Source organism: Lontra canadensis, unplaced genomic scaffold, assembly GCF_010015895.1.
Source record: "Lontra canadensis isolate GAN:19392208 unplaced genomic scaffold, GSC_riverotter_1.0 scaffold30, whole genome shotgun sequence".
NCBI lineage: Eukaryota > Metazoa > Chordata > Mammalia > Carnivora > Mustelidae > Lontra > Lontra canadensis.
The window spans coordinates 19,741,155-19,753,256 of NW_022631024.1; the positions used below are offsets into that span (position 1 = coordinate 19,741,155).

Here is a 12,102-nt window from a genome sequence, read left to right on the forward strand (position 1 = left end):
AGGAAACTGTGGCCTGGCCAGAGAAGTGAGCTGCCCAGAACCCCTCTGGTAGGGCCAGCGCTGTGGTCCCCCACCTGTGGGACTAGGTGACCGGCACCAAAGTTCCCATGTTCCAAGAGACTCACTAATCCCAGGCAGCCTGGACGGCTGTGCTTCCCTCAGGGTGATCTCAGGTGCTGGGGACCCCCGCGCCTCTGGGGCCCAGTCTGCTCTCTGGGGGCCTTGGGCCCGTCTCACTCTCCAGGATGGCAACCCAGGCCACCATCCCCCACCCGTCTCTCGTACACACCAGACCGACCAAGGGGGACCAGAGCCATCTGTGACTCTGCCTGTCAACATGGACCCCAGAGGTCACTTGCAGGGAGTGATCTGTGAGTCGGAATTCCAGCTTTCTTCTGGACGCCGTGAGGCTGTGTCTCAGACCCTGCGTCCCTTTCATCTGAGCGCCCAGAGAACGTGGGAAAATGGACGCTGTGTCCTGTACTCTCTGGGCGGGGCTCAGTGATCTCGATCGCCGGTGCCGGAGCCGAGCACTGACCCGAAGCGGTCTTACCTTCTGGAGTAGGGACTCTTGCTTCTGCTGGATGTTCTTCCGAGGTGCGGGGAGGGAGAGCTCCGTGGGTGGGCTGGAGACCCTAGTGGTGGTGCTGACTCTGCCCCCAGGTGAGGGGCTGCCTGCAGGCCTGGCTCCACGACTCAGCACCCGGAGCTGTTGTCCAAAAGGCCGTGGGGACCCTGGGGACAGCCGGTGACTCTGTCAATAAGAAACTGGGCGGGTGGGCTCTTGGGGCGGGCCACCCAGCGGGCAGGGAGGGCGACTGGTGCTGTCACAGTCGGGACGCTCGCTGGCAGAGGACCTGAGTCCCGAGGCTCACTGTGTTACCTCATGTAATCTCAAGCGACTACTGCTGCCCTTCTACAGTTGGGGAAACTGAGGCAGAGAGGGAGCATGCCACATAGGGCCACATCATGAGTCTGGATTTGAACCCGGATCCTAGTTCTTAGCTCTCCCCATAAGGCCTCCCCTAAAATGAAGGTGACGGAGGTTGTGGGATCTGTTTTGGCTTCTGGCCAGTGCTCAATTTCCAGGGCGTGGGGGGCTCGAGCAGGGGGCAGCGGTCTGGTCCTGGGTAGGGCCATCTGCTGGCACAGCTCGGGGATGAGATACACACCAGCCTTGTGCCTGGGGGCTTCCTTCTCGGGGGCGGAGGAACCTGGGGAAAGGGCCCTGGAGACCCATGCTCAGGGTCTTCCAAGAAAGCACACCCTGACCTGCCCCATATGGCCGGGCTCCGGGAGTCCACCCTGCGTGGACCCGAGATCGCCACCTTCAGCTCCAGGACCCCGAGCGTCTGGTCCGCCCCCTTTCCAGGCCATGCGTCCTGCCCCCTGTCCCTGTAGGCACAGTTGCCCACGTGGGCGCTTTCCGAGGTCGTAGTTTCTTAGCAGATTCTCGAAGAAGTCCTGAGGACGAGACCCAGAGCCTGATTTCTGGATCCCAGAGCTTCTCCCTGAAGCAATGACCACGGCGGCCCCGAGGGCCGCTCAGAACAGGTGCCGGTAAATCGCAGCGAGTGCACGAGGGAGAGCACACGAGGTTTGGAACCAGGAGTCGGGCTCTCATCTGTTCTCCCGTCAGGGGTTTAGGCTCGGACACGCCCTCAGGGTGCCCTGTTTTCAGGTCCCCTCCCTCTAGCTGGTGACTCCTTGTGCCCCCGGTACTGGGACTGCAATCGTCCGGTGCCGATAGGCCGTGCCGGCCTCAGCCGCTGGATGCGGAAGTGGTCCTTGAGGGGGGAAGGTGGGGTTTGGGGGGCTCCTTGAGGAGCAGCGGTGCGGACGTCTCGCGCTGCCCCAGGGCGGGGCGTTGCTGGGGGGAGTAGACTCTGCCTCCCGTTTCTCTGCTTCCGGCCCGGACACCCCCTTCATAACCTCGGCGCTCCAGGTGGGAAACCGGGCGTCCCAGGAGCTGGGCTCCAGGAAGCGCTCGCTCGGGGAGGGTCTGGTGGGACAAGAGGAGCCCATCCTGCTGCGGGGGCACCCGGGAGCCCCGCTCTGGTGTTTAACCTGTGGTCGTGTCTGTGCAGACCGTTTCGCTCTGCTTCTTCCTCCTCCCCTCCCCCGCTCAAGAGCACGTCACCTCCGCGGGAACGTGGGCCTTTCTTGTCGCGCCCGGTGGGGGGGTGGGGGGTGGATGCGGCACAGGGGGGTCTGCATGATCCGTGGTACCTGGGGCCGGAGGATGGAGCCAGTCCTTGCTGCAGTGTGACCCCTCGGGCTTCAAGACAGCGCGGACGGAGCCCCGTGCGGTGCCCTTGTGCAAACCGCCGTCCCCGGTGCCAAACCGAGGTCGGAGTTGTAAAGTCACAACGTAGGGGAGACTCGAATACCTCTGTGTGGGTTCTCGGAGCCCCTCTTGAAGGTGCTTTCCCGTATCTGATTCAGGCCTGCCATTTGTGGATGACAGCTTGAGACTGTGTGACATCCATCCACCTGCCCGCCCACTCCCTGACCTCCTGGCCGCTCTTCCGTCCACCCCCCCCATCTCCTTCATGTGTCCATTGACCCACAGATCAACCACTGTCCCCCCCCACCTGTCCTTCCAGACAGCCATCTGTCATCCACCCCTTTGTCCGTCTGTCCCTCCGTCTGTTCCTGCCTTCAGTGCCAGGCTCCGCGCTGGGTGGACGTGGACCCAGGCCGAGAACCTGGTCAGGTCTTCTTCCGCCATGAGGTGGAAGTGAATGGAATCTTGAAGGAAGCTGGGTCTTGGGGAACAGATGGGACAGAGGTGCCGGGGCCCGAGACGGGGGCAGGGGCAGGGGCAAGACCACCCCCAACCTGTGTGTCCCTGTCTCATCTCAGGGGCGGCCCCTCCCTGTCCTGCTCGGGCCCCGCTCGTGGTCGTCTGTCATTGGCCGTGACGGACACGCACTGGGTTGCGGCTCCATTCTCAAGGGGCTCGTGGCCCTGAACGAGGGTGTTAGGATTCGAGGAGCGGACCTGTGGGGATGACCCAGGAGCTAGGGAACATCTGTGCGTGCATCCAGTGGACACTACTGGGACTGGCCAGGCTCCGTCTGGGGCCCCTTCCCCCCATGGCTCCCTTTCCAGAGGGGAGACCGGTCCTTTGGGAAGGCAGCCCCTAACAGAATTTCCCAGCGCTTTTCAGGACGTGCTCTGACCCCGAGACGGGCCCCAGTGGGCTGGTGGGCGGGATGGCTGGGGAGCGCCAGCCTTCTAGAAGCCCCGGCGTGTGCTCGGCATGTGGCAGCCTCACGCACGGCGCACTCAGCCACTGCCCTCGGGGGTGGAGGGTGGGTGCGCCTGGAGTTCCATGGTCCCTGCCAGAGTGCCCTCCTGTGTCCTGTCCTCTGGTGCATGGAGCTAGCAGCCCCCCGGCCTGTGCGAACCATGGGGTGTCCTGGGAGCCCACATCCCTGTTTCAGGAATCCCCCCGACGTGCAGAGGCAGGGGAGTCCCAGCGCAAAAGCTTCCTGCCGTCCCTGACCCGGCTCCCTCATGGGCCAGCAAGGCCGTGGGGCGCTCGGGCTGGGTGCCCGACCGGGGCGCGCACACCTGCTCACCGCCCTCTCCTGTCTCTACAGGCCCTTCCCCTCGGAGGAGACGGCGGAGAACGACGACGACGTGTACCGCAGCCTGGAGGAGCTGGCGGAGTAAGGAACCCGCGGACTGCGTGGGGACGGGGACGGGGGCGTCGCGGCCCCCTCCGGGCAGAGCTGCCGTGCTGTCCCGCCCGGGGCCTTCCATGCGGCTGGTGGTGGCACGGGTGCCCCCGGCTCCATGAGAGCTCAGGGGGATGAGTGCTTCTTCGCTTCACGCCTCCCTCCGTGTTCTGGAAGGTTCCCCAGCATCTGCTGGGGGTGGGGAGAGCTGGGGTTTCCAGAAGCAGAGGCCTCTGGAGCTCAGACTACAAGCAGAGGCAGTTTGTGGGTTCAGTGGGGTCTCATGGCCCAGCAGGGGTGGGCGAGGAGCTGAGACCAGGTCACCTGAGGCCATGGGGGGCATCCCCCCTGTCTCCAGGACCCCACACTCATGTCGCCGTGTGCCATGCTCCCGCAGCGCAGACCCAGCCACCCTCCTGGCTGTTTTGCCTCAGGGTCCCGGAGCCCCCAGGAACCAACGAGAGGCCCGGGGCCGTGGCTCTTGAAGAGGTCGGGGTCCGCTGTGGCCGGGGGTGGAGTCCTGCGGCTGTAGCTCAGAGAAAGGCCCCGGGCAGCTTCTGGGAGGAGGGGCCGTGGGTGGGGGAGGTGGGGACACCCCCATTTTCTGCAGGCGAGAAGGCTCGTGAAGTGATGGGCCTGTCCCGGGTGTTGGGTGGTGCCCGGGGGCTCCTGATCCGGCTGGCCCCCTGCCCTTCCCAGCTTCCTGCCAACTAGACCCATCGTTCCCGTTTGACAGCAGATGTGGCCTGGTTCCAGACCTTCCAGGAGGACTTACCATGCCTGTCCCCCTCATCCTGCAGCACAGCCTGGAATGAGACCCAGGAAGAGCTGGTGTTCAGCTCGTCAGCCCGGAGTGTTTTCTGTGCTTAACGCCTGCCCTCCGGCCGGGGCTGCCTCCAGGGTGTGGGGCAGGATCCCCGGCTGTGTCAACAGTCTGACTCATCCAAAACCCAACATGTCAGCACCGAGCTGGCGGCCCGATCTCAGGGGAGTCTGTGAATCAGGCACCTTGCCATCGGGTGGGAGCGGCTGCCCCCTGGTCCACCTTCCTGACACCAGGCTGGCCCCAGGGCCCTGGGATGACCCCGCTGTGACGTGTGGGGCTCCTCAGAGCACCCATGCAGGTGCGAGGTCCGGAGAGTGCCCTGAAGGAGACACGTGGGTTCCTCTTGAGTTGTGTCCGGGTCCTGGAGCACCCCTGCCTGTTTGCCCTGACCAGCCCCACCAATCACAGAGGGATGTGGCTGTCGAGAAAGGGGCCTCTTGGGGAGCGGGCCTGAATGAGAGGCTGCTCCCCCAACCTTGTAAAGGGTGGGGAAATGGAGGCTCGGAGGCCCACTGGAAGGAGGTCCCCCAGGGGGAGGCCCAGCCCATCCCACCGTCTCCCTGGCTGCTGCAGCAGCCCCTCGCTTGCTGGGCTCGGTTTGGAAGGGCCTCTTGGCCTCTCTTCCTGGTGTTTCCTGCCTTGAAGGCCTTCTCCTCTGCCCCATCTGGGCCTAGGTACCCCCCAACTTGGGAAGCCTCGTGTACCACCCCTGACCCCAAAGGGCACCCACAACCCCATTTGGCCTTTGGGCTGCACGTGGGGTGCGCCAAGATTAGGTGGTGAAATGTGTGTCTTCCGAAGACGGGCAGGTTCTGAGGTCAGACCCGTGTCTTTTCCATGCCCCCCACCGTCCAGCCCCTAGCAGCACACCCCTCACGCACACGGTGTGACAGCAAGTCCCATGCGGTAATGACAGTGATGGGGCCTCTGTGGGGCCCGGCGCCGCTGAAACCTCGTCTGCTGAGATACGCCCTGCTGTCTCTTGGTGAGGTCTGCTCTGTGGGGTCCCTGTTTCACAGACAAGGAACTAAGGTCCGGATCCTGAGAGCCCCCGTCCGGTGCCGAGGGTGCGTCCTCAGCTGCCTTTTCTCCTAAGACACCAGCGTAAGGCTGAGGGTCTGCGCCCTCTGGAAATGTCCCTTCGTGGTCAGCGCAGACCAGGGGCTCCAGGAGGACAGGGTCACGCTGGCCTCGGGCAACCCAGACCAGGTGCGAAATACGTCTTCTGACCGGCCAGGGAGTCTGCCCTCCATGGCCACGCGGGGATCCCTGCCCCACTCTGGCGGTGTCATGTTCCTGTGCCCCGAGTCCCATGGTGGCCCTGGGGTCCCTGTTAGCCACGTGACCGACCCCCAGAACCAGACACGGGACGTGACTCCACTCCCACGGAGAACCCAGGCCAGGGGGCGCGAGCCGGTGGCGTTTTCCGTGACCTGGAGAGTGCGTCTCCTTCGCCAAGGAGTTCCCTGTGACTGTGGTTCTTGCCGACGCAAATCCTAAATTACAGGGGAGGGGGATGAATTTGAGTCTTTAACTCACGGTTTGGTCCCAGTGGTTCCAGTTTAATCAATTTTTCATGCTTTTCTCCCCCTTCTCCTTTCACTGAAAAGCATGATTTCCTCGCGTCTGTTCTCCGTGGGCTCGGGATTGGGATTTATCCATTACGGCAGTTTACAAGACGCACACAGACCTGCCATTTCTTCCCCGGCCCTGCCGGGCAGAGGAGGCGGCTGCGGGTCTCTGAGGCTGGACTGGGGCCCCGGCTCGGATCCGACGTCCGGCGTTGGTGGGGAGCGCACGGGGCCATCCAGGGCGGCCGGCTGCTTCTTTGCCGTGGGTGCGCGGCCAGGGGTCCGAAGCGATGGTCACCTTGTGCTCCTGCGGGCCCTGCCGGTTGCCCCGACCTCAGACACGCAGCTGTTTGAGGGGGTTGGACACTGCCCCTGCCCCCCCCGCGCAGGGAAGCTGGTGTGGTTCTGGGGCTCCGGCGAGGGACCACCACGTGTGGGTGGCACCCTGCTTTCCCACATATCTGTTCAGTGACCAGCGGGACATGAAGCCCTTCCTGTGTGTCAGCTCGGGGTCAGGCGCTGGAAACAGAGGGGGATGAGACCCACCCCCTGTCCCCTAGGACCTCAGGAGGGTGGGGTCACGTGGGTCTCCCCTGGGGCCCTTTTGGAATACTCCTTAGAGGGGTCGTTCTTACTGGGGTTTCTAGAGCCTTCGCTGTCCCCAGCGTCCCCCAGTGTCCGCAGCCTAATAGGACACCACTCCACAGCAGAAACCCCTTCTGAGAAGGGCCCCTCAGGGCAGGTATGTCGGCCGTGCAGGGCACTCTGTCCATCCTGCTGCCACCACGTCTTATGTCTGAAGCAACAAAAAGCCCATCCCGTCGGACGTGGCCTGGGCTCTATCACCTCCCGCTTACGTGGTCTTTGACAAGTTGCCACCTCTGTGCCTCAGTTTCCCTTCTTGTCACCCGTAGGCATCAGGATTGGCTTCGGGGGACCACCAGGGACACTGTGGGGGCCAGAGCGCCCAGTGGGCACACACAGAGCCTGCAGGCGAAGGTGGTGTTTCTTGTCCACCCATTTCACCGAAATTGTGGCTTTTCCCCCAGTTCCCAAATGGCCGGGGAACAAGGAACGTGAGCCACATGTGCAGTTGTAGGGTTTCCAGTAGAAACAGAAGTAGGTGAAATTAAGTGTAAGAACGTGTTTTTATTTTCCTGTCTATCCAGAATCGGTGGGAGCTCAGCGTGGAAGCCCGCGTTTCCGATCACTGATGTGGTAACTTGCCTTCTCCCCCATGGCACAGAGCCCAGTGTGGTGCGTCCTTGATGCCGACGGCACAGCCCCGTCCACTGGGCCATGCCTGTGAGCTCACAGCCACGTGTGGCTGGTGGCCCCCGTGTGGGCGGCACAGGTCTGGGATCCAGAACATGGTTCCAGGAGCGTGTGCGGGGCCCTCCCCACGTTTGAGTGGGCGATGCTGGACTAATGTTTTGTTCTCCAGTGCTCTAAGCTCACGTTGGAGACCACTGAATAATGTATAATCAAATAATAGAGCAGCTGGCTGAAAAAATTAACACGAAATATTGCTGCTTAAATGGCCCATTTCAAGCTCCCGGGGCACCGTCCCTGACCACGGAGCGGGGAGGAGAAGCACGCAGCTCTCTCTTCCCAGCCCCCTCTGCTGGCTTCTGCTGTTGCGTGGGGAGCTGTGATCTCGGGGTCTTCTCCCGGCATTCGACACGGCCGCTTGGGGATTTGGAACCTACACCCCTTCTGTGTTCGGAGCTAGGAAGGGATGAAAGGGTTTCTTGACCCACATTAGGCCAGGGGGCTTGGGTGGGTCATAGTCACCCCAGCTCTGCTCAGCAGCCCTACTTGGGGGTGCTGGGGGGCGGGGGGCAGGCACGGGGTGCCAAAGCCCACGGTGCCGGATGTCAGGCTGTGAGGGGCAGAACTGTGTGGAGGGTGCCTGGTCCCTCAGCTGCACGGGGAGGTAGCAGTGCCCCGACTCGTGGGGGCTCATGTCTAGGAGGGTCACCGGGAGCTCCCTGTGGCGGGAGCTCAGAGAGATCACGGGCACGTCGCCTTGGGCTGCTTCCCTGCAGTATGGGCCCTGGACGCTGGGGCTTTGCGACGTGGGCTCTGGTTTTGCTCCGTAATGTTCCCCATCCTTTCAAGGGACCTCGGTCACCCGGTGACACAACGCCACTCACTCGGGCCGTGCTGGTGAGCATCTGCTTACTGGACCCTGAGTAGCAGCAAAGGCGATGTTCTGTCTTGCTCGGGGCGTGTCACGTCCTCCGTAGGGCCTCAGTTTCCCCACGTCTGAAGGGAGCGCAGCAGCCGACGGAGCTGGGTCCCTTCGAGCTCGAAGGCTCCTCGGCGTTAGGATCGGGGAGCCCGCGGCTTAGCACTCCTGTCACTTCCCTGGGAGTCAGAGTGATTTTCGGGCTTAAACAAATGTGATTGTGGCACGGCGGGGGATATAATTTGTCTCTAAGTGTATAGCTGCGTCTTTACTGAATCGTACAATGACTCCGCAGCTTTAAACGTGTCACGTTAGCAACGGTGGGATAGATTTTTAAGGTGCGTGATGTATAGAAGGAGCGTCCACGCCGCTGCTCCTTCAAGGGCGCGGGGGCCGTCGCCTCGCAGCAGGGGTCTTCCTTGTCTCCGCGGAGGGAGGCGGGAGGCGGGGTGCGCGGGGGCGGGGATCGGCCTGCTGCCCGTTCCCCCTTACCCGCAGGGAATGGGAGCAGTCACTGCGCCCGACTGGGGCCCTCATCCGAGTGGCAGCCTGTCCCCCCCCACCGCCGTCCTTGCCTGTCTGCCTCTCCCCGCTGCATGGAAAGCTTGTTTGAAAACTGTCCCGAGTTCACAGGCGTTCAAGCCGCTGGTGTAAACGTTCAGTGTCTCACAGACACCTGCACGCGTGGGGGCGTCCGTGTTGGGTCGGGAGGCGCCGGGTTTGGGGACATCGGGTGTTCGCCCCAAAGGACCGCTCTTGCACAGGGACAAGTTTGGAACCAGACGGTGCAGGAACAGCCCAGCTGAAAACAAAGAACACCCGCGCCCTGTGGGGTGGGCAGCCCCCCCCCCCGGCCCGTGGGGAGGACCCCGGCGGCCCCACAGCCTGAAGGAGGTTGAAGGAAACACCCCCCAGCCCCGGGCAGAGGCATTGGTGGACGCTGCCCTGGGCCAACCTGGGAGGCCGCCGTCCCCAGGCCCATGGCAGGAGGAGGCTGGTGGAGGGGGTGGGGGTCTGGGGAGTCCTGGGTGCTACACAGGTGTCCCCTTTCCCTGTGGTGTCCCTGCTCGAGGGCGCCTCCCAGAACTCAGGGCCCCGGCTCTGGGCTGCTGAGTCGGTGACCCCCGCCACGGCCCTCTTTCGGCAAGGCGGCCTTCCGTGTGGCTGGGCTGCCTCTCGTCTGGCTGTTCCGGTGTCCGTTTGTACGACCGACGGGTGCCGACAGCAGGCCAGGCACATGTGGCCCCGGCCAGGTGTCCTTGGTGGTACGGGGGGCCCCAAGCCCTGCGCACAGGTTCTCCATCCTCATGTGGGCTCTGGGAGGCGCCCCCGGCCGTAGGGCCTGGCTGAGTGGAAGGCGTGACGCCAGCATCCGCGGAGCCCACGCGGGGTCTGTTCCCACTTGGAGCCCTGCAGATGCGTCCCAGACCTCCCCTTTGGACCCGGGACTAGCTCCGAGAGGTGAGGGCACCCGCACGCACCTGCGAAAGGGCAAAACTGCGGTTTGAACGGGTCTGTGTGATGGGCCCCCGCGGACCTGCTCTCCTCATTCCAGAAGCTGTCTGGGGCGGGAGGGAGCGGGTATCCCCTGGGGTCGGGCCAGAGCCTGGGAGGGCTTCCTGGGGGAGCTACAGGGCACTTGGAGGGAGCATAGGACTTGCCAAAGCGTGATTTAGGAAACCCCTCACCCCGCCGGGCTGCGTACTGCCTTATTTTGGGCCAGGGTCTGGGGAGGGTCTGGGTCTCAGCTGTGTCTCTGTGGGTTGCTCAGAAATTCAGGGCTGGCCGTCCTGCCCTCAAAGTCACCGTGTCTGTATGTGTGGCCCAGGGGCGGGACAGGCAGCCCTGGAGCCCTGGCCCCTCCATCCTGCCCCTGTGGTCTAGACCAGCGGCCCTTCCAGAGCTGGCTACAGGACAGGCCGGGGTGAAGGCCGTCCGTCCAAACCCCGCCCGGTAACCAGGCCGTAGGGCCTTCCTCTCGATCTCGGTGCAGGGACAGCCGTCCACAGCCGGCCACAGCTGGCGAGACGGGCCGCCCAGCGCCCTGCTGCCCGCACTCTGCCCTCGTGGAACGCCCCAGCCCCTTGGTGCACGGGCCTGAGCTGCCCCGACTGGCCTAGGGCTTGGGTGACCTTGGTGACCTGTTCCGTGCCCCCTGTCCCAGTCTGCTTAATCTCTGTGTCAGAGTCCGCACAAGGGGCCCCGAGGAACGAGGGCAGAGCCGACGTCGCCGTGCCGCTCTGCCCTGCCCGTACTCCGGTGCCTGCTGGCCCGCCGGTATGGCCCAGACCTCGGTGAATTTTCTTCTTACTACCTCATCAGACCCGGGTCCTCTCAGGACCAAGGCGGTCACAGCGATTCTGTGGCCTGATTTAACAGTCCCTGCGGAGGGGGAGGGGTGGGCGGGGGACGGGGGCGTTTCCAAGGAAGGGAGCAGCTGGGCGTGGCCAGGAGAGCGTCATCTTGTGTCTGATGAGGGCGTCTCTGAATCACTTTCTCCGTACTCGCTTCTCGGATGTGTAGAAAGACTAGGCCTGTTTAACATCGTTGCCCTTGTGCTCAGTACGTACCTGACTCCGTGGCCTGGGGGTGGGGGGCGCCTGGGCGGCTCCGTCGGTGAAGCGTCTGCCTTCGGCTCCCGTCATGATCCCGGGGTCCCGGGATCGAGTCCTGCGTCCGGCTCCCTGTCCAGCAGGGAGTCTGCTTCTCCGTCCCCCCTGCCCCTCCCACTCATGGCCTCTCTCTTGCACACTCCATCTCTCAAATAAGTGAATAAAAATTGTAAAAAAAAAACCAAAAACTATTTAAAACATGAACACACAACATCCTGCATTTCTCCATGAAAGGTTCCGTGCACAGAACCTGCGGTCATGGCTTACAAACCTGCATCCTACAGAAGCCAGCCTGGAGGTCACCTTCTCCAGGGAGGCACCCTGGCCTTACTAGGCCAGATGAAGTGCTCTTTCCCCGGAAGATTAAAAAGCACACCAGGACTGTCTTTGTCACCGTGTCACCACTGCCTTCCTGCGTTTGTCCCCCAGCCCCAGAGCTGAGTTCCCCCTTAAGGGCAGGCAGCTTGACCTGAGCCCTGTGCGCTGGCCCAGAGGATGTGTCCGGTGGTAGTGGGGAGGTCCTGAGCCTTTGGTTTTTCCTTTCTGAGGACCTGAGTCGCAGTCCCCATGTGCCTGGCCCCATCCTCTCAGCCTTCACAACACTGCAAAGTGGCTTGGTCCTGTCCCCATTCTGCATTTGAAGAAATTAAGGCTCAGAGAGGGTAGGTGACTGGCCTGTGGTCACACAGAAGACTCTACATGACAATGCAGGGACTGAACCCCTGAGCTGTGGTGGCCCAGGACATTCCTCTGGGTCTTACCCTTATGACCCAGCCCGGGGTGGTGGGGTTGTACTGCTTGTACTGCTTAGAAAGTGTCCTGGGAAAAGAGAGAGTTTTGGTGGGGAGCACGGGGCCAGGCAAACGGGGCTCCCTCCGGGACACTCCCAGATGGCAGCCGTGGTCTCGACTTGGTGTGTTCCTACATGGCTTGGTGACCTCCGGCTACTATCTTGCCCTCTCTGGGCTCTGCTGTAGGAAGAGCAGCGCCTCCCTCACAGGGTGGGGTGAGGGTCTGCCGAGATGTGTCCATGTGTCTGTCCCTGTGTGCATCCACCCAGCCCACAGCTGGCTTCTCCTGGCTCCCCAGAGCCACCCTCCCTGCTGCTTGGCGTGGACCGAGGTCAGGAAATGTCCGATTTGGTTTCTGAGTAGCAAGTTAATGGTGGTTCGGCGTCTGGCTTCGCAGCGTCAGACAGCCTGGGGCCAGGACGCAC

At 63.0% G+C, this 12,102-nt stretch overlaps 1 protein-coding gene across 4 annotated transcripts in view; it reads left to right on the forward strand.

Annotated features, from left to right (window-relative positions):
* VAV2 (vav guanine nucleotide exchange factor 2) overlaps positions 1 to 12,102 on the forward strand; it is a 158,501-nt gene that overhangs the window by 99,422 nt on the left and 46,977 nt on the right. For all 4 annotated transcript variants that reach the window (XM_032866244.1, XM_032866246.1, XM_032866245.1 and 1 more), the window contains exon 4: positions 3,609 to 3,677. In XM_032866244.1, coding sequence (XP_032722135.1) covers positions 3,609 to 3,677 — 69 coding nt within the window. The remainder of the gene's footprint in view (positions 1 to 3,608; positions 3,678 to 12,102) is intronic.